This window comes from Atractosteus spatula, chromosome 3 (assembly GCF_055471065.1).
Source record: "Atractosteus spatula isolate fAtrSpa1 chromosome 3, fAtrSpa1.hap1, whole genome shotgun sequence".
Classification (NCBI taxonomy): domain Eukaryota; kingdom Metazoa; phylum Chordata; class Actinopteri; order Semionotiformes; family Lepisosteidae; genus Atractosteus; species Atractosteus spatula.
This window is the reverse complement of record NC_142708.1, coordinates 61,580,581-61,608,371: the sequence shown is the minus strand read 5'-3', so window position 1 is coordinate 61,608,371 and position 27,791 is coordinate 61,580,581. Positions and strand designations below refer to the sequence as shown.

Here is a 27,791-nt window from a genome sequence, read left to right as displayed (position 1 = left end):
CTGAAATTACTATCAACCTTCAGGCACAATGACTTTTACCGGCAGGTCTAAACTGCAGTAAAAGCTCTTTATTCATTGTAAATCATGGTGTCATCTGTGAGCAGGGTCTGGGTTTAGCATCTGAGCCTCACGTTTGGAATTCAGCTGAATTTTTATTGAATTAAAAGGCATGTTCATGTGTTTCTAATGTTTTTGCTTTGCTACTGTATGTAAAATAATGATTACTATTACAACACTCTCTCTGTGGATGTGGGCTTTGAGAAATATTAAGTATATAGGATTCTGGAAACTCATTTCGTGTTTTGGTGTCATTTTGATTAATTGTACAAATCACCTCATGAGTGAGACAGATGATTGGGCTTAAATGATGAGGTATTGTAACCTGTTGAATGTCCAGCCTGGTGAGCATCAAGAAAGAACAACCCAGAAAAGAACCAATATGCCTTTGTGATATTGGTGTATTGGAGGATAGACTAAAGCAAACATTTGGTTTTTAAACAAAACTAATACTAAAGTAGATATACCCTTTCTTACCCGTTATCATTAGGGCTCCATCCACTCTTAAATCAAATTATGGGGCCACCACCAAAGATACCTGAATCTTCAGGGAGTAATAAAAGTTAAAAAAGCTTCAGTTCAGTTTCTATGCTTCGACCCTAAAGCATAGAAAGAGCGTTTTGGTTGTTGGGCTTTGTCAGCTGTTTTTCCTTTCTATTTTTCACAGTGAAATCAATCCTCACCTGTTCCTTGTTCATTAATAGTGGTTTGCTATTACTCAACACTTTTAACACCTGCAATAGAAGCTCGGGCAGAGAGTAGTATTTAAGTAACTGTCACCCCTGGCTTTCTGAACTGAAATTGTACACTGTTGCAGAATTCAGATGCTTGGTATGGAAAGATGCAGCACTGTGTTTTTCATAGTAGTCTTTATTCTCCAAGCCAGTCCTCCCAATTAATCTGTGCAGTACCTTTTCAAAGAAAAGGGCATCTCCTAAATTAGTGTGGCCATATTTCGTATCAAGATGTTTAAATCGAGAGGGAAAAAAAAGGCAACATTTAAAATGTTTCCTTTGAATCCCATGGAGATATGAACTAAAAAATATTTTTAAACTTATCCTCCTGTCAAATCATATTTGTCACTGTTTTTTATTTTTTAAATTTTAATGGAAAAAGGCCAAATGTGCAGTAGTTATTGCTAGCATAATTCACAATATTATATTTTATCCTCACAACAAACTACTTGACTATTGAGTTGTATGTTTTTAAATTACAGAGTTTAAAGAAATTAAACTCTCAGGACGTCTGTTGGTTCATAACATAACACTGCATTAATATATTAAAAACACAAATAATATATTCCTTTTAAAAAAACCTACAGGATATTAGGTAAATGTAACACTTCTACAATATTTTAATTTCTAGATATTTAATTTATTAAAATACAAGAAAACACACAGACTTGTATTATAGTAAATAATCATGAAATTTCTGGTAAGTCTGAAATTCTTGTTCATGTATTAGGCCTTGATCTAAATGTTATATAAATGTTTTGTTTGCTACTGTATATACAAATCAGTTTTGCCTTTCATTTTATTCTTCATATGTCCTCTTATGAGTATTTCTTTCAACCGCTTCTGCCTTTTCTGCTATGATCTGCTGTGCTATCTAGCTGTTCCATAAAACAAAATCTGAAAGCAAACACAAGTACTGTATGTGCAGAGACAGCAAAGTACTGTAGCTTCTTGTTTTGAAGTGACTGATGCAAACTTAGCCTGTGTGACACTGAAATCTTACCCCATGATGTGTCTGCCCACTGCTCAGAGGGCAATCTTTTCAGAACCTTTTTGTGGTTCACATATTGTAGAGGTTGGTTACTGGTGTGGTAATAAACTGCATAAGCATATACTGCAGAAAACATTTTATTGGAGAATACCAAGGCAGTTAAAAACAGGGGATACTGCTCAAATGTTCTCCAGCAGCAAACCTCACATTTTTGTGCCAGAGGTCTTGATAAGGCCACAGCTCTGGAGTTACCTTTAACTGATTCTGCCAAACCGTCACACAGTTAGAAAAGCAATACATGGCAAAGTTCCTTCAGAGAGACATCAAGTAAAGAAGGGCCAAAATAAGTGGAGAGCTAAAGAATTTATCTTTGCTTCATATTACCAACCTAGTGCCAACATCCCCTACCACAGACCCCTGTGTTTTCCAGGTTTGTGGAAGTACTGTAATTGAGGATAAAATGTAGTACATGTCCAGGGCTACAGACAAAACATACCTTTAAGACATTCTCAGGGTTACCATGTGACTCCACGTTCTCCATACACTTTGAGACAGCACAGGATTTTAAAACTGCCCCTCAATACTTTAAATACTTCTAACATGTAGTCTTTGCTAAATTCAGCACTGTTACTTAATTACCCTACAGACAAACAATTAAAAAAAACATTAAAGTACATTTTAAATGTAAATACTCACATTTCTTATTTATTTTGTTGTCATCTGTTTTTGTTCTTGTGCTAATACAACAAAGCTTTAGTTAATAATTAATCATATATGATTCAGAACAGCTCTCCCACAGTCTGATCCATGCCAGAAGTAGTGAACAGCTGATCACAATTAAGACTCTTCTACAGTACATAGAGTCGTTATACATCTCAGCAAAAATGTAATGCCTAGTTTGCATGTTAATTTTTGTTTAAATACAATGTTAAAATCCTGTCCTGTCCCAATGAACTCCAAGTCATATGGTCATATTTGTCGCTTAAATCAAGACCCTCCCATGGGCTGGGAGATGACAGTAAGTGAGCAAGCTGTTCAGTTGATGTGAAGTGTATTTGCTGCTGAGTGGACAGTTACTGCCTTGTTCTGAAATCCCCCCACCCTTCCGTTTACAAACAATAAATAACTTTACAATTACATCTTTTTTTTAAAAAAACATACAAATGCATTTCTCTGAAAGAAAAAAATAGATGACCAATCCTCAGTCGTTGTCATAGACACAGTCTGGAAAAAAAACAAAACAGGTCTTGATGTAATACATCACATAAAACATGTACAACCAAACACTTTTCAAAACTGCATCTGAAACGCCCTTACAAAATAAAGCACTGCTGAACCAGTCCAGCCAAATTATACAGTATCTAAGCCTTGTGCGTCTGTAGCTTTTCATTCCAGATCTTCTCTTAATGACATAAATCAGCCTGTCACTGGCTTAATTGGAACCAATTTAATCGTTTCTCCCAGCTCATCACGTTCTGGTGCTTTAAAAAGAAATAGAAAACCTGCAGACACACCAGCAGAAAAAAAACAGGAAAGCAATTGCATCCCCACACTCTAAACTATTTGAGTGCTTCAGGTTGTGTGGGTCTTCAATCCTGCGGGATCTTGAATGATGTGTTAAAGATGGAGTCCATCTTGTACTGTATACTGGATATGTACTGTATAATCATCTTGATTAAGTACAGTCATTGAGGGGTAGAATGACAGAACTTGAAGGTCATCTGAACCAGTGGAGATTTCTCTCAGAATCACAAGGGCTGTGTTGAGCAACCTCTGATCTGACTTCTAATTAGCTGACTAGTTAATTAAGGAATAGTTGGGGTATAAAACTGGAATGGAAGAGTAGAGGTTGCCCTACACTTCTTTGCTGAATTTTATTAAAATGTTACATATCTGTCCAGAAGGAAGGAGTTATATTGTTTTTTTTTTCTATGAAGAACACTGGAAATGAGGATGAGCTGTAACTGACTGAAAGGAGGCCTTTCAAGGCATTTGTACTCCAGTATGACCTAAAATAAGATTTTCTTTCTGTTTTCCCTGCCTGCAGTATCACTTGTTTATGTGTTTTACCATTAAACAGTTCATATTTAATCTGCTGAAAATAAAAAAAATACAATTAGGTTTGGAGCTGAAATGCACACCTGGACAACTCATCCAAAAACTGTGCTACAGTACATACCTTCACTAATGTCGTCATAAATGTCGGCATCTCTGCAGAACAGAAGCAAACAAAGTCAATTAAAAGAAAGTTTCAGACAGCATGTTCAGGTTTGTGGTGGTCCAGGAGTTGAATATAATAAAATTTGATCAATTGTACAGTACCTGGCTTCTGCACCAGTGTGCTGAGGGTGTAATACACACAGAGGTTTCAAAAACAGGCTTGTACAGATGGTGCTCTCCTACAGCAAAGGGCAGGGCTGTGTGTGGTGTGGACTTTGTGTGCACCCAGCTTACAGGAGTTTCACGTCCGTTTTCATGGTAATTCAGGCCATGAAATGTGCCCCGAATATATTTTACCACAGGACATTCAGTTTTGGAGTTTTCAGCACGAGGGCCAGGATAATTGGTATTAACCACAGAAGGGAGCTTTGAGCCAGGTTTCAATATATGGCTTAACCTCCGTCATGAGCCTAAGTAATTTGCACAACTGGAAATTATCCTGGTTTATGCAAGACACCCCGAAGTGGAGCACCAGTCCCTAGCAGTGACAAATCTGTTTGTGCACCCTGGGGTTCTTGCTCAAGAATACAAAAGAAGCATCTGCAACATGGTCTCAAACCCACATGCCATAACCAAAGAGCTGGGTTGGTGCCCAAACTAGCATTCCACTCTCAGTTTAAAAAAAGCCTAACTACTGCAAACATTTCTGTTTTGAATCCGAAAGCTCATTGCAAGTGGTGGCGGTTTGAAATTAACAACTGACTATGAAAGCTGGAATGTGTTTTGTTTGCAAGGAGGCATGGGAAACATCCACTCATTGATAGAAAGGCATTTCTTTCATTACTGGGAACAGAAGAAAGCTGCACAAAAGATATCTCAATGAAAAACACAAAGTCTGAAGAGCATGCAGAAAAAAACTGCATTAGTGCAAACAGTGGTTTACATTCATTATTCAACTACTTTATGCATGTTACTTACTCTGCTATGATGTTGCTGGTTAAAACATATCCAACTGTAAAAAAACAGATCACATTTTTATCTTTTTGAGACAAACACCTGGAAATGGAAAGTGGATGATAGTTTTAGAATTAAACCATTTCAGATCTGCTTGTTTTTACTTGCTTGGAAGAGACCAACGGCGAGATGACGACAGAAGCAAGTTGCTGTTAAAACAATTAAAATTGCCTTACAGCTAGAAAATCCAAAATTAGAAACCTAAGGGCTTCCACATATGCCACTGATTTCTGAGCTTTAGCGGTATTACTGGGAAGCAATAATAGCAGGAGAGGAAGGAAACCAGACAAAGAGGTTGTGGAAGAAGTTCTAGAACATCCTGTGAAACCAGACAGAAGTAACTTGTTCAAAACTGTCTGGAAATTCTAGTGTGAAGTTCTGTTCTCCTGCAGGTTAGAAGCAATATCTTCCCACTGCCAGGAAATTCACACAAGAATCTCATGTAATGGTCAGTGCCATGTAATCTCATGTAATGGTCATTTGTGTCTGTATGAGGGGTTCCTGCCTTGACCTGACTGTTTTTTAACCTTAGCTCTTTCTCTAACTACATTCAATACATACATCCAAAGTGGAAGATTTCCATCTAGTCACTGCACTTACAGCAACTCATTCAAGACATCTTGCTGGATGAGTGTCTATCACTCTCCTATGAATATTCTGTCAAATGTATCAGGAATACCTATTGTCATGTTTCTAAGTCTTTATAACATAAGGTGCCTTGAATTAATATACAGTACTGTATAAATGTAGTGCAATGCAGTGTACAAGTCATGGAATGTGTTGTTTGTGTCCACTTAGCAAAAGGTAATACAGAATTTGCAGTTTTCAGTTTATTGTACTGGCAATAATACAAGTACAATTAGATGGCTTACTCTGTGAATGCTTTTTTTTTTTATTTGTGCTCATTTGTATAATTGAACTAACTCTGACACCCGTATAACTGGTCAAGTTGGGGCAGCAGATCAGTTGGGGTATTTTTTAAACATTCAGAGGAAGGATACAAGGGTGTTGTGGTTTAAGGTTCAAACCACACATCACAGAAGAAAAAGTAACAGAAATTAAGCGAAATGAAAAAAATAAGCAATGGTCCCCAGCTAAAACAATAATACAATTAAGAGGTGTTAACATTAGTCAAAATAAAACAAGAGGCTTTAAAAGGTTTATTTATGGCCATTTCTAAAACATAAGCGTTAAAAATGGAAGCACAAATCCATACTGTAAAACCTAACTTTTGTTTCAGATAAATATATTTCTAAAACAAAGTAAAAACAAAATGTGCAGTCTGTGTGTTTTTTACTGACAAATATGAGAAAACGTAGGAATGTATTCTGTTTAACATATATAAATACATTCCTAAAAATAATGTACTACCCAATGTATCTGAAGTTTCAGAAAGAAGAGACACTTCGTCCCCAAACTCACATTTTCCATCCTCGTTTCTGCAGATCATCTTGTTGTCCACAGGCTTCTGAATGACATCCACAACCTCCCCAGGCTTCAGGGGCAGATCTTTGCCGCCCCACTTCTTGTTGGTCAGTGTGGACACTATCGTGACTTGATACAGCACCTGGATTTCACCATCGTACTGTAAGCAGGGATAATGGAAATATAAAAAAGACACACAAACTGTAAAAAAATATTTAGAAGGTAATGCATCTTGTACATCCTGTAGTGTTCAGGGTAATAAAAAACAGCAACAAGATGGAACTACTTTCCAATTAGTATGAAGGTTTATTTATTCATTGCGCATAGTAATAAAAAAAATCAAATATTACATAAAGAAACTAATCCTAGAGAACTACAGTGTCAGCCTCTTTTTGTCCTAGTTAGTCAAGACTAAAGTGACTTATAGCCCCTGTCTGTCCCTGTCACCAGCAGTGAAGACCACAGGGAACCTGGGACTGAATCTGTTCTCAGCTCCTGAGTGTTTAGGGGTTACAAGATAGCTGACAAGAGATGGTGAAAGGTTGAGGTGCAGTTTGTGGAACCCACAATAAAACTACACACGAGGTACCAGTACTGTGAGAAGATGTTGCTCCTGATTCTAGCAGGACATTGAAGGCATATCATCTGCAGGTTTAACTTCTGAGTGTTATTCGTGTTGCGTATACAGTACTGTATTATTGATGTGTATATTGTATGTACAGTATACAGACCTCAAATATATTAGAAAAGCATCCCCTTCACATTTCCACAGAACGCTGTCCACACTTCCACAATACTTCCATTCACACAGTACATGAGTCTTTTGACTGGATTTCTGTGTCAGGCCACTCAGGAGGTATGAGAGCAAACTAGCAAACTACCTGGTACAGAGTACAGAGTAACACTACCTGTGTTTTATGACTGGTGTAGTGTCATGGTAGTGCAATCTCTATGTTAGGTTTGTCCAAGCTCTGTGTCCGTATTCCATAGGAAGGCAAAGAAATAGTAGGCTGGAAGTAACTGCACAACACACTGCGACAATTTTCTTACTTTAAACTTTTTCCTGAACTCCTTCTCCTCTTTCTCAAACTTCTTCTGCTTCTTCAGGTCCTTCTCTTCTGTCTTGTCCTTTGCTTTCAATTTTGGTAGACTAAACAGCAAACAATTAAGAAACACTAACTGGAAATGGGCCATAATACAGAAAAAGTAAACCAAGTTAGCAATATTTTAATATTGTTATTGTCCGACAGCCTTAATCGGATATTTTTCCATAAGAACATAGTAAAGGTTACAAATGAAAGGAGGCAATTCAGTTTGCTAAATGATCAAAGAGTCTTGTTCAACCATTTCTTGAAAGAAGTCAGCTTCAAAAACATGTCTGGGTACCTTGCCCCACATTTTCACAATCCTTTGTGTCGAGAAATGGCCCATTTTAGTTTTTTTCTTAGATTTTGTGTTTCACTGTTGCTTCTGAAGAAGTCCATTGGATTGTCATTGTCCATGGCTTTGATGAATTTTAGTAATTGAATGTGCCCCATCATTTTTCACTCATCATTTTAGCCTGTCATTCTAGTACCGGTAACCCAAAGAAAAGTATTTTGTTGCTCATTTCTGGATTGAGTCCAGAGAAGCAATAAATTGTACAAAATGCTCACTAAAACTGCATTTTAACATGAAATCCCCTTTTTATTTATAGTTTATTTATGGGGCCTTTCTTTTAAAAAGTGACCAAGATAGAGAAAAATACAGTAGTTGGTAGAGGGACCCCAAAGCAGTATTCAGAAGGGACATTAGAATAGGAAAGAATAGTTTCTAACTCACGCAAAAGGAAATTAACAAGTGGTATGGACTATTAAATATCATTAGAGATAGAGTATTGCATGGATTTGTATTAGGGCATACTTTTCTTTCTGGTTTCCATAAAAGTGTAGATGATACAAAATTACAGAGGATGATAAACAGTTTAGGAGCAAAAAAATATAATATGTTATATAATATTTATAAGAAGTCTTAGACACCATCCATGACTGGTCAGACACCTGAGTAAAATATATTGCACAAAGACAACAAATATGCATACTGAGAGGAATTAAAAACAAGCAAACAAGAATTAGAACCTATAGAATATGCGTTTTTAAAATACCTTTCAATATACTAAACAAAATGGGTGGCATTGGGGTTTACGAAAAGAATTTAGGACTTAAGAGAGTCAAGGATCTTCAATGCGCTCATCCAAGCATGTGGTTAACCAATTATTGAGAAAAAAATTGGATTTTTTGGGAAAAGTGCATAATAAAAGTTAAAAGAAGATGTTACAGAAAAATGAGCACATTGTTGGGCACTAAGTTTCAAAAGAACAACAATAAAAGGACAAATAAAGGACAAATAAATTTAAAAAGGCAGCAACCAGATTTTACACAACAACATTAAAGAAACAGCACTTAATCGACATTTTTTACCATCTGCTTTTAGAGTGTTCGTTTTCTTCATTTTTGTTTCATTCTTTATTTTTTCCATTGCTTTAATTGTCAATCTAAACAGGTATGATATGATATGAGTTCTTAATGAAAGAAAGGTAAAACACCTGAAAGCAAGGGGTGGTGGAGGGAAGGGGGTAGATTCCACGTCATCGTAGATCTCATCATCGACTGGAGCTGCTGCCTTTTCTGAGGAGCGGGAGGAGAGAGGTACAGTATAAGACCAGCGCAGATCTCATTTCACAGCTACTGAAGCCCTGCAGTCTGCTCAACGTAGCCTGCGCAGCCAAGGGGAAATTTCTTCACACATCTGACAGCCAACAGGCTGAAAAAAACATGGGCTTGAGGACATGATTTTCAGTCATTCAACCTGCAAACTGCTGCCACTTTAAATACAGCGTAATTGTACATTGGATTTTTTTTATGCCAACAGGACACAACGTTTTGCAAATAAGCCAGTGTATTTCGTTATAATTGCTCCACTGTATTATCAACATTTTGTTATTTTTTTATTTGCTGTTATCTGTAATTGAAGAAAATAAAGGCAGATTCACATCAAAGGTCTCCAAAACCTTTCCTCTTAACATCCTAAACTTCACTTTCCATTGCACTGGCAGTCTAGACGGTTCCCATTGTGTTCAGAAAGCTCAGGTCCATGAAGCAGCCAGTAAATATTTAGGGAGTGCAGTACAGCAACAGGAAGATGAAGTGTGCGCAAATACACAGTATGCTTAAGAATTTACATTCCATTACCTTTTGGAAAATCAGCCGGAGGTACTCTGCAAAAACAAACAATAATCTCTCTTAATCTTTTTCACTTACATCTTGCAATTTAATAATGAAGTATGATTACATGTAGTAAAAAGAGGCACGGTCAAATTCTTTAAGGTAGCAGTAGAAAGTAGGAAAATCTTTGATAAAGGTCATTGGCAAACGTTTTTAGACATGTAATTATATATTAATTATGTACAACAGTACAAGAAAATGTTGTCTTCTTTACTGTGCATTACTGGTTTCTGCTTTTTACTCGGGCTTGTAACATATGCAGATGCTTGTATTCACCCTAGGTTTTTTATTTAAAAACATCTCAGTGTTCTGCAGCATTCAGGTTTATATCTGCATATGTTACATGAAAATACATGTCTGGCACACAACAGCAAACCATCACACTTTGCTGGTGCCTTGAGAGCTCCAAACTTCAGGTGATTAGAAGTGTGTGAGCTACAGCACAGGTATAGCTGAACCAGATTACCTGGCCCAGCTATACCCAGGAGAGACAGGGGGAAACTGGATATTAGTGAGATGTGTGCATGATGTTTAAGAGAAGTCAAATCATGGACTATGCACACTTTGTTTAAAAAAAGAAAAAAGGTTAGTCGTAAGATTATGGGTGTACTGAATACTGATTGATTTTTAATCTGAAAATGATATTTGTCTCATTTTCCATTTACTGTTCCCTCTTGCTGAATGGAACCTTATTGCAGGCAGACACACACCTTATCCATGGGATTAGAATGGAATGGAGTAAAACGTTACAGGAAGAGGATCTAATTGGCCAGTACGGGCTATTATTTTTAAGTTATTAGTCTCATGCATTTACTGAAAGTGGCGTACATAGATTACCCTTCTTCACACGTTAAGCTTGTTCTGATTGATACTTTATAGAGCTGGGTTGCTAGAGGAATTTGGAAAAAAAAAGACCCAAATAAGACTTGAACCCTTAAAACAGCTACTGTACAGCACAGCCCCTAGAGGGTGTACATGTAAAATGTTTCGCAGTGTAGGTGTTGGAAATACTAAGCCATTCAAAGTCATATTACCAGAAAGAGATTTCCTTTATAGGTTCTTGTCCTACTGTTCTTTTATATACTATATTCTGTACATTTGATTTCACTGCTCTTTTTTACGCTAAACTGATTTTAGATTAACTTAATTTTCAGTCATTGTAAATTCTCTCCATTGAGGAGTATAACTGAAGGTTTAATCAAATCAATCAGAAAATCAGTTAATTTAATTAATCAATTCGATTTCAATTGAGTTCTGTTGATTGATTAAAATTAATTAATTGAGTTAATTTAGGGAACTGAGTGCCTTAAGAACCTCAAACCCATTGTGTAAGGTAGTTAGAATATAAAACTTTGCATATGTTTAATATTTGCTGTTAAATTAAATGTTTCCTTAAAAAAGGTTGAATGTGCTTCTTTGCTTCATTTACAGTAAATATTGTCATGCTCCTCACATTTAATGCTTCTCTTCATATCACCTGCATTGATAATCCACACACAGGTGGTCAATCAAGAACACATTCTGACCCATAATCTAGCCATCTACAGTCAACTCTAAAAGAATGCACTCATTATTATCGCAGCATGCATTTTGGAGCAAGCTTTTCAACAACAACTGCATACTTTTTTTCCATGAAGCTAATGTGGCAGGGTGCCCCATGTAAGGACTGTCATTTTCATGGTCCTACCGCTAGAGGCCGCTAAAGATTAGTCACTGGTTCACTTGGGCATGCACTCGCTAATTGTTTTTGAATAACTGACCAGGGTGCTTTCTCACATGTGCTCAGTTTGGGTGTTCCCATGACAGTCCATCTATGCGACAACCTGCCAAACTTAGAAATGTCTGCAAACAAATTATGCTGTTATTTTGCATTGATCAGATTTTGCTTAACGGAGATGGCATCAAAAGTATTTTCTAAACATGCAGACTGCAATTTTAGTCAATGCATTATTTGTTGGCAAATCTTTATTCAGAAGTGAATAAGCGGATTGGTGTTTAGACTATTTAAAAGGGCCGTGTCATTAGGCATTTTAAAGGTGCAAAAGAACTGGCTAAATAATAAAAAATGTCCATTGTAAATAGACTAAAAAAGCTGGCCATTATTGCAGTTTAGGATCCAGAAAACAGCTCTTTTCTCACTGTACCTGTTGTCTAATCCAAGAGAATGGTTAAAATTAGTTTTTTTTAAAAAGTTCACTGCCAAATTCCAGTCACAGAATAAAAAATAGTACATCAGCCAACTGCATACTTCAGCTTCACCTTTTTAGAATTACCTCAATAAAAATATCAATTTTAAAGATTATTTTAAAACCTCTGTAAATGTTTCCACAACAACAACAAGGCCAGAGGCTCACTTGTACAGTAATGTCAATGTCAATATGCTGCTCCTCGGCTTGTAAACTGAGGCAGTGTAGAGTTTATAGATAGTGTAGCACTTAAGGGAGCAAGAAACGTAGCTATGTACAGTAACAAGAAAAATATCTCTTACAATAAGCACAGGATTATCCCACCATGTTTTTTAGGTAAAAGGCAAAAATCCAACCTCTCACGACCCAAAAATGAAATTCTTCATCTCTGCTTTATTAATTATCTCTGGGTAACTTTGATGATTGAACATAAATGTTTTTCTCCACTTTCGTCAATTGAGAACAAATTCTAATTTGCAGTGATGACCTGGAGACCATACTGTATTTACAACACTACTGGAGCAGTGTGAGTGACCAATGACCTTGCTAAAGGGTACATCAGCATCATCACACCTGGGACTCAAACCCACCACCATCTACCTCCTCCCAATCCTGGGAGTTCAGAGTCCTAACCACTAACCACACCGCTGCCACATTACAGCCAGGAATGATGGCAAACCCTTCATGATTGTGACCCAGAAGTGCTGTTTTCCAGAAGATAACCTGCCAGAATAATGCTTACTTCATTTTTCATAGGTCTGCAGCAACAGAGCAAATTTGGGTTCCTTTCAGAAATGGAAAAGTATGGAATCAGCTTTGCCTTTTGCACCATTAAAGACTGATTAGGGGGGAGGAATGGATACGTTAAGGATTAGTTCCAGGAGATTTAACTTGGGTCGTTGGCATCTTACAAAGTTGCAACATCCTCATTATTGTCGGACAAGGTTTTCTTTTTGTCATCTTTGCCCTTAATGATCTTCAGCAGCCCCCACGGCCAGGATTTCTCCTTTGAATCTTCCTGCGATGCAGCACTTCAGGGAGTTGTCAAGTCGGAGAGAAGAATACAACAAGCACACAAACATTGACGTCCATTTCTTTTACCACTCTAGCTGTGAGGCTGTAACAGCAATACAATGTCTGTCCCAGAAAGTAAGCCAGAGCAACAAGTCAAACAAGGCAAAATGAGCAGCCTTGACAATGAGTTTTTCTCAGTGTGCAAACTGGGAGCCAATTACCCATCTTATTCATTTAGTGTGCAATGTGCCCACAGCTTGTGGAATTGGAAAATTAGTCATACAGCACTAAGCGTAAAAGGATTGACGTCAAAACAAGGAAAACAGCATCCAGAGCAGGGTTGCTGACCTGTCTCAATTTTGATTCTCACATTTGAGTAAAGTTTCCCTAGAAATCGTCAACAGTGGTGATGTAAAAAAATCGCAAGGGCTATTCTCTACTGCAGGGCAGACCTGCCCCCAGAAACATCACGTTTTTAGAACTGAAAAGGTAGAACCCTAATCCAGAGCTCTGTGCATCATGCATGGCCAGACACAGTAGCTGAGAAGGGTGACAACTGTTATGTGGGCACAGTAGGGTTCCTACTTGTAAATTAGACTACTCTGAGGAAAAAATAGAAAGGGAAATCATTTCCTTATACACATAAATTGTGCAAATGCCTGTGTCCTTTTATAGCTCACTTCCCAAATTTGGGCAAGCACGAAAAAATGACTTGGGTGCTGCCTAATGTACAGTATATGCTGAATTTGGTATAATTTTGAACAATGTGTAAATTGGATTTAATTTTTTTGTTTATGTTTTCACAAAACATTGATCATATGTAACCAACAGAACTTTCAATATGAGCACAGATACCACTTTCGTTATGAGCACAGATAAGTTCATTTGTTGCCTGCCCATTCTGTATATTCATTTAGCTACTTCTTTGAGTAGTAGGAATCACAGAATTAAATAAATAGACATCTGATCAAATAAAAATGAATGACAATTAATTAAATTTTACTAAATTATTAATTTTACTTACTAATTAAATTGATATTAAGGTAAATATCCACACCACTGTGAGGCCATAAAGTGAATATTTGTAACAATTCAGACTGCGATTTTGATAAAAATAGCATATTACCCATTAAACAAGTTTTAAAATTCCACTCAGTTACAAAGACCCTCCAGGAACACAGTGCGACACCCCTGATGTAAAGTGAGAACAATAGAAAGACATAAACTTCCCACCTGACATTCAGCTCAGTGTTGTCTGGGTCATGATAAATGTCATCTTCCTCTTCTGGTGGAGGTGGCAGAACAACTAATAGAAATGAAATACATGCAAAAGAGGCATACCGTATGTAAGTTCAGTTAACTCTGTAGTAACATTTTTAACACTTTGTGTCCCTAATGATCTTATAGTTATTTAGTAGTGTGAGAGGGCAGTAGGTTCAGACAAGATGGAGACTCTTGTCTCAGCTATATTTCCCAGAAGGCAATGGGGAACGGCCTGCCATCCTCAATCACCTGACTAGTCTTGGTAGAAGACTATTGGGTGGGTGACAATTAAAATCAGGAACCTTCGTTTTCCAATTGGCGATAGAACCTTGCTGGCTACAAAACTAGGTGAGCCTCTGTAAAGCTTTTGCATTAGAGGAACAGAGAGGAAACCATGACCAAACATCAGGCATAAGAATGTGAGTTTTGGTCTCAGAGAGAGACTTATATTTTGGAGTCAGTAAGCAGATTAGCAGTCCGGTTATATTTATAGGCCAAAGAAAATCTAAGAAGACAGGCTCTATAATGATAAACACTGTAGTAAGCCATTTTATGTTTTATTCACAAAGGTGCTTCAAAAAGGCTGCAACTATCAGGGAACCCCCACAAACGTTGTTGGCAGTAATGGCATGTTTCTAGAACACTAACACCCTTCAATGTACGTTTGAAATCTGAATGTGTTCTTGTTCATTGCCAACCCATTGCAACTGGATGTACAGTACGTTTCACTTTTTTCCAGGTGGACATGAAATTTATATAAAAACAAAGGAAAAATAAAAAGTTTTTCTGTTGATTGTAGTTTGCTCTGCACGTTAAAACTTACCCCCAGGACCTCGGCCCCCACTGAAAAAAAAGAGATAAGATGACATGTTTCAGCTTCAAAATTCACAACATAGTAGGCTACCTTTATACAATCAACATTTAAACTGTTTTCATTACCGCTGAATCATGCCATCATGCTGGGTATCCTCTTTTTCTCTTCTTATTAAAGAAAGAAGAAAGAAGTTAAAGAAGTTTGGAGGGTCACAGGAAGCCATGACCCTGAGATGCATGAACTCAGCATTTTGATTGTGAAATTGTTGCATGGCTCATTGTTATTTATCTGGTGCTGCTGTTATTTATCTAATTACGGGTGTGTTTTAGGATGGTATGTGTAGTTGTGTGGTATGTATGTGTCCCTAATGATATAATAACATACAATATTTGTATTGTATGTTATTTTATAAGCTGTTATGGCAATAAAGTGAACTTTGAACTTTCTTAAAAATATATCTTTTTTATTTCACAGACAAACTAGTTGGGAGAAATGCTCACACAAAAAGAAATCTATTGTCTATTCAAGACAAGTATTAGATGAACACTTATCACTCTCCTTCCAAGGATGTTTAACACATTCAGGGTCTTGCAGTTATTCATCAGTTTTTATAGGGTGTATCTAATTTTGATATACATTGACTACTGTAATACTGTTAAAATACAATACTGTAATACAAATTTAGTAAATAATAAGTAAAGTTGTTTCTGTACTGTGTGAGAGTTGAAAGGCCATGCATGGGTTTTGAAGGAGAAGATTAAACTCCAGTCATCATATTCCATATTTTTCCCAAAGTATAGAAGCAAGACTCTGCTCATCATCCACGGAAGAGCTAGCCTGCCAAATACAAGCAGATACCCAACAAGTTAGAGTTTAAATGACTCTAAATGGTGTTTAAAATGTTATTAAGCTGCCATTTTGGCTTTTCATGTAAAAAATGTGAAAATGTGTTTAAGGATCAGAGTGAGGCCTCCTGGTTTTTTAACCAGGACAGACCTGTCCAGAGCACAGAGACAGGGCACGGGGCACAGGCTGAGGCTCCCCACCTCAAAGTCACTTATCTGAACTTGGAACCCACATGGAACTCCCATAGCACAACTGCCAGAGCTCTGCTCAGGTTAGTGGGTTCAAAGTTGGACAAGTTGGACTTGCTTTGGAATGACAACCCTGAGGTTACCTTACCTGAGGAGTGGAGCGCTAAAAGGAAAATTAATCAGATAATCCATTTTAAAAAAGGAAGGTGTTTTCCACTGAGGCTTTTGCAGACAGAGAAGTAGAGACACTTTGTGTGATGAAACCTCACCTGTTGACTTCCTCATTCGAAGCAACGTCATCGTACAGTTCACCGTCATCCTCCGGTTGTTTGTCAGAGACCGTGAGACCAAAGGGCTTCCTTTTCAGGGTGTCGTAGTCAATCTCCACTGACTCTGTCTTCACGTATCCATCTGCATGAAAGGAGCATTTACGAGTTGTGACATTGAAGTAAAAATCCAATCAAGGTGGATTTCCAAATAATTGGTGATGGCATTTAATGTTTTTTTTGGGATAGCCTAGGATTAGGATTATGGCCAAACATCAGTATGAAAAGCACAGCTAAATGGGTATAATGAACATGTACTCAGCTCTGTTAGTACAGGAAGCCAGTGAGAACAGAACCTGAACTTCACATCAGATCTCTTCAACTGTTGGTACTAGTTCTCTAGCACTAATTTCACAATTGTTTTCAGTAATCGTGAAAACAATTCAAGTGGGTTTTTCACTGTGGTTCACTGTGAGAAACATTATTACATCTGGTAAGGAGCCATTCAGTCTATGCAGAATGGACATATTCATTGAGGCAAACCAGGCTCAGTTTAGGGTGATAATTAAGGGAAAATTGAACTTGTATTGTGCATTTCTACACACTCATCTTGCACTTTCAGTCCAGACCAAGCACAGGATACTTGTACAATGGCATTGCTACACATTTACATGGGTCTGTCTGCAGGTGTCACCGTTATGTGCATTTTTATCTTGCAGTTTCACTGCCTGGATGTCTCAGAATTGCCTGCAGAAATAAAGTCATTGAGCCCCACTGTGAGCACAGTGTCACATGGCGAGAGAGGGAAGCTCAAGCGGAAAGATGCCTACAAGACCCGTCTTTGTTCCTGCCCAGCCAGCGGCCCTCAGGGTTGTCTGTGATGCGGATGATGTCGATGGCCTCTCCTTGTTTTATCATCAGATCATTTTTGCCCCCTTTGCAGTCCACTCTTGCCTTCACCTTGTGGATGACTTCCAGGGGTCCGGTCAGCTGTAGGAAGGAAAAGCACAGGAAGGATTTAATCGGTTGTGATGGTACTCCTGAACCAGCACTTCAGTTATGTCCCTGATAATGGGTCTCTTTTCCCAGTCACGCAGCTGGCTAGAAGGATCTGCACTGAAGTGGTCCAGCCCATTTGGTGGCCCATAAGCTGGGACATGTTTTCTCCTTGTGTGAGAACAGAGTGCGGTATCACAGATGGAAACCATGACAATAGCTTATCCTTCTGTGCTGAAGCCTTATCAGCTTGCAGTGGCTGGAAACCAGGAGGTCCAGCTGATCCACGCATGCGGGATACACAGTGTCTCTACAATCCCGTCCTCACCTTAAACCTCTTCTTCAGATCCTGCTCTTTCTTTTCTCGTTCCTTCTGCTCCTTCTTCTCCTGCTCCAGCCGTTTCTTCTCCTCTTTCTCGCGTTTCTTCTCAAGCTCTTTGGACTCCTTGGATGACCTAACACCAGACAGAGGTGAATAGTGATAGGCTAAGCAATCTACAATGAGAAGTATTTACTGTTCGGAGAGCCCTTCTTCACTCAAATGTGGGCATGCCTTTTGTGCCTTTTGTAATTGGTAGTAGTTTTTCAAATTTTCTGAAGCTTCTGGCTACTACTCAGAGAACTGCCTCTATCAATAGTTTGTCATCATGCATTTACTGAGTGTGAGTGAAGCTTGGATTTAAACCAGACCTGGTAATCCCGAAAACTAAGTTCCTGAAAAGCCAGTGTGCAGTGTTTAGTATGAACACAAGAGGGCGCCATCCCCTCAGAAACCTGTATTGCTGCAAAGTCACGGCCACCCGTCCACCTTTGTGAAAATTCCTCTTTGAAATAAGCAATGCTAATGATCACACGTTTTGAGCTAGCAGGAATAGTACTATCAGGATTTTCATAAAGGGCAGAGTTATAACTAGGTTACACTAGGTTAATAGGTTATTTCAAAATCCTGACCTGCTGGATGGGATTTGGGATAATTTATTCAATACTTTCAAACGTCCTAACCATCAACTAATTTTCAAAGTACGGGATTTCTTAGAGTTCTATGAAATCTTTGTACGCTTAACATACCTGGTCCTTTTATGCACATGTTTTGGGAGTGTACTGAGGTCACTCATTTTTGGGGTCATCTGATATCCCTACTGTCCCAATCAGAAAAAACATAACACTGGATCCAGCTGTGTTACTACTTAGTAAGGACTCAAGACTTCCACTGAAGGAGTGTCGTATACTGTATACAGTATGTTGATAACCATGCAATTAACATCCAGTAAATGTATTTTACTATCAGGTCACTGAGACTGTATCAGTGTTCTCTACATGTATCATGATTATAAGGAGATTATAAATGGATGTGCAAACCCTACAGTATGCTAACTTGTTGCTAAAACCTTGGTTCCAGACCGATAGAATTGTGTAGCATTTCAAGATTAAATGGACCAACAAAGCTCTTCTCCACAGAAAATCTGCTGGTCTGAGTCCCTCATGGAGCGCGATCTGGGATTTGTGCACTACACTGGTGATAATAAGACTGGACCGTCAATGAAATAGGGGTTTAGCTGGACAGAGAAGACAGGTCTGTCTAAATCTTTGTGTTGGGCTATTCATTACATCTTAGTCAATCCAATGTATTAAAAAGGACATTAAAAAACATTATCATCACCAAGAATTGGAGATAGTGATACATAGTAAGAATCAAGAAAAAATTTAACAGGACACAAAGCAACATAAAAAAAGGAGGGTATTTACCATCGCTCTTCCAGGTCCTCGTACATTTCCTCATCACTCCCATCTTCCTTTTAAAGGGAAACAAGACTCACTGCAGTTGGACCGTAATACTGTATATTTTCACAAGAACAGTTGCTCCCCACATATCCGAAAATACAAGATACAGATTTTGTTCCTAAATGCCTGAAATGAACTGTAGTTATTTGTCGTTAATCGTTACTCTTACACCAGATGAACAAGCTTGCTTTGGGGGTGTTGGCACGGCAGATAAAATTAAATGGGAATTTGCAGCTGTTACAATGGTTGAGTGTAAGAAACCTTTTTAGGAAGTAAATCTAATGCCGATCATAAAATTAAACATGGACTGTCTTTCTGCCGTCTGAGTGCGTTTTCATATGTTAAATGTTAATTTTATTCCAAACTGTTGCACCTCTTGGAGCATCTTCTAGGTTTAAGGCAGAAAATTAAAATAATATATAGAATTAATAATTAAAAAGGTAGAAAAATTCATCTCATTCATAAACACCAGAGTTTCCATTCTCTTATGCTTACTGTATGTTTTTTAAGACTTATTTTTATTTTGCTCAAGATACATTTGACTAAGGTTTTTTGTATGTGTTTGCAACTTTTAACTGGCTCATGGTCTTGAATTTAAAAGCTACATGCAGGGTTTTACACTTTGTTGACAAATGTCTTAAAATTCAACTTATCGAATTCCTTCCTTTTTCAGCAGTCTATTTTTTTCTGCACTTTCACAACGTCTTTTCATAGCCAGTTCTATTTTGAGCAGAAGACATTTACATTTTACTGCAAATTAGTACAACTCTGTCATGGTGTTTTCCAATAATCTCAGCCAGCAGGAAGACAATCTCCTACCTGGTTCTGTCCAGGATGCCCTGTAAAATAAAAATCCAGCATGAATTAATGCCCTGGCATTAAATGCTCAACCTGGATTAACACCCTAAAAATAAATGCACAGAGGGGGATACCATATTATCTGTGATGACAATTAGGATTAAACAGCATAATTATAGCTTAAATTAACAAAATAATAATAAAAAAAATAAGTCCACAGCAAAGGTTTGTTCTTATTTTCTCCAGCATGTATTTCAAAGTGTTCAATTCTGAGGAGGCAATCTACTGTAGGTTAAAAAATGTACTGAATTCAATGATTGTTTTTTCAGTCCTCTAAAAACAATTTTAGCCGCAATACATTTGTACTGGAGCATAAATCTTTGAAATCTGTCTGATGGGAACTTTTGCAAGGATCACAAAGTTCAGAACACATGTATTCAACAGAAAATGTGCACAGATTTCACAGGCAGGTGAAAGAAAACAACTTATTTGTATTTAGGTGCATTTGAAAATAAAATGTATAGGCATCTATCAAGTTTTTCTTTTTTCATTTTTGTGCAGATAAGCATATTATTGCAGCAAAAGGGAGATGTAGCCAACCAGCCTTGTCCCAACACAGGAATGGAAACTTAAAGGCCAAACCACACTCAAAAATTCTCCTGACCTCCGTTTGCTACTTTGAAACACAACAAAAAAGGGATTCCTACAGTATAGTATGTCACTCGAGAGATTCCTGTAATGGTGCTGTCTAAGATATTTCGATTTAGATGCAAGATCATTTTGTATTGATGTAGGTAGCATTCAGGTATTTAGTCTGACCAAAAGGAGTTGCAGTTGGATTGGGATCATAGGGGGTTGAAATCTGAAAGAAACTTTGGAAGAGAGCCTTGCTCCATCACCCGAATATAGTACCAGTGGCTGAACCTAATACTGCTGCCAGACAGATGGAAACCAGAAGGTTTAATCTCAGAGAAGTTGATGCAACCACACAAGAGATCTGTAGGAATGAAACATCTAAGCTCTGAAAAGGTCTTGACGCAAACTGAAAAAAGAGCAGTCAAGAATGATGATTTACATTTTGTTATACTGTAAATATGGCTTAAAAATAGCAAAAAATCTCTTAACAGACTCCTCTGCACCTCTGAGCATGGTCTGCCCATACTGTACATTCCCATACATTTTCTATTTCCATATACTGTAAGGGGACACTCTTTGCTGTTTTTAAAAGTGATCTTTACTCCACGCCCTGCAGACTTTAGAGGAAGCAGCAGTTCCTCAGTTGCTTTAAATGTCTGTACAGTAATACCACTGTTAGTGTACAAAGATGTTCACTGTTCAGTTACTGTACAAAGATCACCGGGGGATTCTTTGACCAGCTTTAGCCATTTTACAATATTTTGTTCTTCTGTTTTGAAGCTACATAGTTGCCAAGCAAAACAGTCCTGCTGTAGGGTGATGAGTTTCCTCTACATGGACAGATAAGTCCAAAGGGACAACACACATGACTGACACTTTTATGAATGCTGCAGGGCCCAACACAGACGCTCAGGCTGCAGACTCTGTAAGTTACACCCGCGATTCAGAAAGAAACCCTCACTGAAACCCTCTATTAGAGCCAACTCAAAAGAGCCACAGTACCGTCTCCTCCTGGTTTGCCCGCCGGCAATGGGGGTGGTGTGTTCATGACACCGACGTCATCGTAGTTCTCATCTGGGTCAGGCTGGATTCTAAAGAAACAGACAGAAAACACATCAGAATCTGCTGCCTTTTTAATCCAGCTCAATCCACCTTTATCTGCCTGGTGTCAGGGAGGACAATGGTTTAATGGTAAAGTCACAGGGCTCAGAAGGTTTGAGGACCACGACCCAGAAACATCAACAAAGGCAGAATCTATATATATAAAAGGTCAATACTAGTGCACACATAAACACAATTTCCAGGCAACACAACACCACCACATGAGTGGATTGCTAAAGGCACTGTTCTGTTTTTTTTCACTTTGCATAATATGAAAATCTGCAGCTGTTGTCAGATAAATGCATAAATAAGGGAATATTTTACTTCCCTTTCAAATAATACAGAAAATAGTAATTAGCTGCTAAAGGTCATTTGACTAACCACCCTACACACAAAAAAATATAGAGCTTAGCTGTGGAGAACCAGTCTTTCCTTAATCGGGGAGTTGTTGTATCTCATTAAGGGATGTTTGAAGAGATGGTGTTAAATTAAATCACCTCTTTTTGGAGTCAATGAAGTTTGCAAATACTGTAGTCTTTCACTAACTCAAAACTGACAAAGTCTATGCAAATGGACCTAAGTCATAATAAATGACCTACACTATGCAAATGGGTCTATGCTACACTAACTGACCTACTGTATACTATGCAAAGATGAACATCAGAAAAATCTGCAGAAAATACAGATTTTTATGAGAATAAATTACAGGCTGACTATTATTTGCATATACAATGCCAATGCTGCAATTCTGTTGTGTGACTTTATTGATGAAAACAATCTCCCACGATTAAAGATTTTTATATTTCGATTACATGAATGTAGAACGAACTGGAATTTGAGCAGTTACTACTGAAAGCGTTTGTGCCTAAAAAAGACTAACACCCAGCGAAACCCATTTTGATAGTTTGCTGAAAATTGGTGGAGATACTAAATATAAATGACTGCTGAAATAACAGTGAGAAGTTTTATTTCTGGTTGTAGAGTACAGCTGATTGAGCACACATGGAGAGTTCAGGAATGTCTTTGTAATCTCCTGAGAGTCATTTAGCCCAGCGCTGAGAACCTCACCTTGTTACACTAACATTGTCGGACTGTGCTAAAGCACTAATTATATATAGTATCTGCCGAGACATCTTAAATAGTTTAAATAATGGCATGACAAAGCAGCCCTGGGATAATGCATAGGAAACGTAATTCTATGTTCCTACGCTTGGGTTGGTGTCAAATTTACAACAATACTGCTGACATGATTATAAATGGAAACGTAAAAAAATCAGTACAGTGCATGCAGTGTAAAACAAAAAAATAAATTTACAACAGATTCAAAGCAGGATTTGGGGTCACACGTTTTTCAGTCCTGAAGCCAAGGAACTAGAAGACTGAGATGGAACTTTTAGTGACAAGCTGATTAACTCCTGTTATTCATTTGAGCATCCTTTGAGAGAACAGTAAAGCCAAACCATGTCCAGTTAATTAAAGAAGGAAAAATATTTCTGCTCATACTGTATGTCACACTATATGTGTTATTTAATGGACTATTAGATTGTGTCGCACTTCTGTGCAATATTATGTTCTAGGTTGAAAATTTCAAGCATAATTATATGTTGATGCATCTGGATTAAGAACTGCAGTCAAATGCGCCATTCCTAAAGAATGCCACTTCTCCTCTGATCTGTGCTGTTTTGTACAAACACTAACTCATTGGCAATGTGGGCCTGAGCTGACATGGCATAGGGAAAACTAGAGACTCTTCCTGATTGTAGTTCTCACCCAAAGAAGGTTCCAAAGCTGAAATGTTCTCTTTTCAGCATGGGATAAACCTTTAATTGCTCCTTTGCATGTCTCACCGTTATCTTTAAATCACTTTCCAAATGGTTAGCTATTTGCCTTGATATGAAATGTTCCTTTGTGTTGCTAAAGAAAATCAATTGATAGCTATCAAAGTCATAATCAATAGCCCAGCATTGATCATAACGAAGTGCGCAATAATGGCAGGAAGTAGAAAGGGCAATTTCCTGATTTTTAAAAATATTTCTTATTTTACAGGGTGTTTTTAATTAAAAAATATCAATTTCTTCCAATGTGGTTGTAAAACATCCAAATGAGACAAATGCTCATAGTAAAGAGATACAAAATACAAGTTAACACAAGACATTCTGTTTTGCTCCTGCTGAAAGCAAACCTGAGACAGAGCGAGTGTGTACTGCTATAGGCGAGAGTGATTTAATTTATCCTTGATTAATTATTCAATATTTCACTGTATGATAATATTACCTTTCGTGTGTCTCATGCAGTAGCAAGCAACATGCAGTAGCAAACAAATGGCAGTAGGATACAAAAGTGAATGCCTCTGAATTTTGCCTTTAGTTTTCTTTTTAAGCAGAAATCTCTCTTCCACACAGAGCTGTTCAAACAGCACATGCACATGGTGTGACGTAACATACATTTCGAACAGCACTGAAACCCGTCTATTTCAAACAAACAAGAAGCTAAAATTTAAAATTTCTCTGAGCACAAGGAAGATATAATATCAATAGCGTCCAAGGGATGAGTGTCAGCTGTAAGTTGACGTTCTGTTTTTAAATCAGCATGAAAACATTTCTTGAAGATGAAAGTGTCACCCACTAAGACAGTGTAGCGGCATGTGTGACAAACAGAGATGCATACAATTAGCCCCTAGTTTCCTGTATCTCTTTCAGCACCATCATCTCAGCCTCTTCTTAAAAGCAAAGGCAGCAGAGACAGAAACAGTGTGAACAGGCCGGTATTTATTTTAATCAGAAGAATTTATTAATGCAAAATGCAAGGCTGTTCTAAATATCTCGAACCAGTATTGGCCTGTCTAGGTCTAAAGTCACCAGCATTGCACCTCAGTAAGTGTTGTATTCTGCACCTTCACACCAAGTAGACTTTAAGACTGATCAGGACTTTGGACGTCTTTCAAACCACTTCTGACTTTATGAAATACATTTTTTAAGCTGTCTTGATTCATTAATTTCATTTGCTCACTGATGAACAGTCCTGGGCTTGCCAGCCCTAGGGTGTGGAATGATGGAACCCTTCTCCTGGGCAGGGCAGGGGTCAGGAGAAAACCCTGACTTTCAAGCCGCCCAAACTCGTTTGACAAACATTATCCTTTTTGTATTTTATCGTGTTTATGTGCAGCATTTATAATACAAAAATTAAAGGCTGCAGCAAAACACATAGAATTTCACAAATCAAAAAATGAAATGAAACGCATGTTGAAATGAATATGCATGTTTATACAATGCTAGTGGCCGATATTCCTTGTCAGGCTCAGGATTTAAGCCCCAATAATCAATTAATGGTTGATTGATTGATTGACTGACTGACTGACTGATCGATGGATGGATGTACAGTACCAATAGCGTACACATTTGTGCTTTGTACTAAATGCCTGCTGGTGATAAAAAAGTTTTTTTCTGCTTCTGCTTCTCAGCATGTTTTCATCTCTTTCAGTCGGTGCTTGGATCTCAAACACTCTCCTGTTATAATATCCCCAGAGAGGTTGGCTACCCTGGTATGTGTATCTTGCAGACCGCTGGTCTCGCCTGGCCACACTACAGCATCCAGGACCCCTGGGGCTTAGAGAGAAGGATGAAAGAAACTGTGTAATACGGAATCGCACTGAGCATAGCCGGGTGGATAGATAGCAGCACAGTCCAGCAAAACTTGCTCGGAAATGACTTCATCGAGGATGTGAACAGGGAGTGTGACTGGATAGCAGTCAAATGACTGTGGTGGCCTTGGCTGAGCCGTGAGACGAGTCTACAATGGGGTGTTCTCTCCCTCCCTGCCTTCTCTCAGCAGAAATGCAGGAGAGGTATATTCCCAGGAAGCAGCTGCCACAGAAACACATCTACAGCCACCCTGAGGGGCGAGTAGGATCTACTTCAAAAGACATATTCATATATTTTCAGTTATTCCCGTTCTATGGGTTTTATTACAAACATTACAGAATATATAAATACAGTAGCTGCCAATGAAGGTGACAAAAGAAGCCAGGAAGGTCTCACAGGACCTGACTTAAATTAAAAACAGGAAGGCAAGATTGCACAGACCAGGGTGGAAGCTTAAGGCTGTTGCCAGATACTCACACTGCTCCTGGGTACCTCGGGGGTAGGTTTGGAGGAGAGGGTGCCGCAGAGGGGTGCGAGGTCAGGGGTAGTGCTGGCTGGCTGCTGGGATGTGCAGAGGAAGGGGGAGGAGGGGGTGGAGGTGTCGCTTTCTTTAGCCCAGGAGCCGGAGCTGGAGAAACACAGACACAGAGGGGGATCCCACAGGCTTAGACAATGTTCAGACACTCTGATTACTTGGGGACTGAAGATATACAAAAGCCAAGGAGATCATGAGCGGAAATAAGCTTCTACCCCACTCTCTGTTGTGTAATGTATTACTTTACTTTTGACTGTCACCTGGATCTCTGAAGACTGGAAAGCTCTGGAAAGACTAAAGTGATTTATTATAAAAGTTCTACAGGTGCTGGAGCCTAGTGTAATTAATGTTGATGCTTAATAACTATTACTTATTTTCTACAAATCCTTATTTCTGATAGTTGATTTTTGTTTGTACAAGTTTCATTCCATCCATCTGTTTTCTAACTGCTTTATCCAAAACAGCGTCATGGAGGAGACAGAGCCTAGCACTGAAAGCAATGCATGCAAAGCAGAGTATACCCTGCAAGGGATACCAGTCCACTGCAGGGCACACACAAACACATATACACTCACACCAGGGCCAATTTGCCCTGAAGCTAAGTTGTAATTTAGCATGTATTTGGACTGTGGGAGGGTGCCAAAACACCTGGAGGAAAGCCATGAAAACAGGAAAAAAATACGAATTTCTAAACAGATAGCATCCCAGGAACTGAACCCAGGGCCCTAGTGCAGCAACACAGCAATGCTAACCACTGCACCATCATGCCACCCAACCATCAGTACTTGATTTTTAATACCAACTGTTCTCATGATACTTGAAATTTTAATTGATATTTCAACTGGATTAACAGCAACACCCCTAATTTAGAAACACATAAGAGGGAATGCCACAACAGTATGTAAAACACCCCACAACATTTCAGCTATTAAGTCTTCTCACTAGATTGCCTCTGAAAAAAAATAAATCTTTCTACTTTTCAGCATGGAATTGACCTCTACATGTTTGTCTGCTGTGTGCACACTGGCCCTGCTCCCCACTCAGAAGTTAATTTAGGAAATACGTAATGTGGAGTGAAAAATGTCATGTCTTTAAGGTTAAAGCTGTAGGGGCAGCTTTAATACACTGCACTGTCTTATGGTGTCCTGGATTTATGAATCTAAGTGGCAGCCCTAAGAGGAATAGAACTGTCTGTTCCTAATTAATATGAATGAAAAACCAAAGAAATGTGTATTTATAGGTGAAAGAAGGAAGTATTTTTTAAACTTAGGAGATATTTTAACAAGAAATTAAAAGGGGAACTTAACTAAAGAGAGGAAGCATAGTTTTTTTTTTAAACTAGACCTCAGGATGGATGTCTGCGTGGGCAAAAGGCTTTGATTCTCTTCGATATTTGAAATACGGCAGCAGTACAGGCGTCTATCCAGTCCATAATGCCAATTTTCTATTGTTAGCTTTGCTTTTATCTTTTATTTTGAAAAACCCACGACTTTTACTGTACGAGTTTACTGTACATCACAGCCCTTGTGAGCTGCAATGTGCAGTATGATTTCAAATTCTGCGAGAGATACAGTGACCTATACCTTTCTAAGGACAGCCCTACAGTAAGTACTTTCTCTAGTTATGTTGCCAGAAAAGAACAGCACTCAGACTTTAACAGCGAATTCGATCAAGGCTTAAAAAACTAACAGAGAGAGAGGAATAAAGAAAGAGAAGAGCTCACATGCAAAGGCCTTGGGGAAGTGCTTGTGAAAAGCAGATCTAGAGCACCATACTGACAGAAAGATAACGCACGTCAACAAGGAAGTTACAGTAGATACAGAAAGGCTCTCCTGCATTGCACTGGGCTGCTGAGAAAAAAAATCACAAAGCATTTACAACACACAAACAAGTCTGATAATGATCTTGATCTCTACAATTACACTTGCTCTTAGTCTTGTGAATATTTCGGTTTCATTATCAAATAACTGCGTAGACGTTGTTTCTTGCTTTGTGTTTTTGAATGTATTAATTCTGCAATAGTTCAAGTGAGTAGCTGCATCAGCATGCGTAGGCTGCAATGGAACAAGTAAAGATTTCTT

The 27,791-nt window shown here is 38.3% G+C and overlaps 1 protein-coding gene across 1 annotated transcript in view; it reads right to left on the bottom strand.

Moving 5' to 3' along the window:
- Positions 1–1,903: 1,903 nt before the first annotated feature.
- Positions 1,904–27,791, bottom strand: part of LOC148838126 (FYN-binding protein 1-like) — a 34,166-nt gene continuing 8,278 nt past the window's right edge. Inside the window, exons 3-19 of the mRNA XM_088910900.1 lie at positions 25,653–25,803; positions 21,436–21,524; positions 19,819–19,838; positions 18,964–19,010; positions 17,546–17,672; positions 17,052–17,211; positions 16,225–16,366; positions 14,931–14,950; positions 14,078–14,150; positions 12,742–12,861; positions 9,612–9,637; positions 8,966–9,047; positions 7,432–7,531; positions 6,379–6,541; positions 4,921–4,954; positions 3,962–3,993; positions 1,904–3,006 (exon numbers count right to left, since the gene is read on the bottom strand). Coding sequence (XP_088767026.1) covers positions 2,984–3,006; positions 3,962–3,993; positions 4,921–4,954; positions 6,379–6,541; positions 7,432–7,531; positions 8,966–9,047; positions 9,612–9,637; positions 12,742–12,861; positions 14,078–14,150; positions 14,931–14,950; positions 16,225–16,366; positions 17,052–17,211; positions 17,546–17,672; positions 18,964–19,010; positions 19,819–19,838; positions 21,436–21,524; positions 25,653–25,803 — 1,409 coding nt within the window. The 3' untranslated portion in view covers positions 1,904–2,983. The remainder of the gene's footprint in view (positions 3,007–3,961; positions 3,994–4,920; positions 4,955–6,378; positions 6,542–7,431; positions 7,532–8,965; positions 9,048–9,611; positions 9,638–12,741; positions 12,862–14,077; positions 14,151–14,930; positions 14,951–16,224; positions 16,367–17,051; positions 17,212–17,545; positions 17,673–18,963; positions 19,011–19,818; positions 19,839–21,435; positions 21,525–25,652; positions 25,804–27,791) is intronic.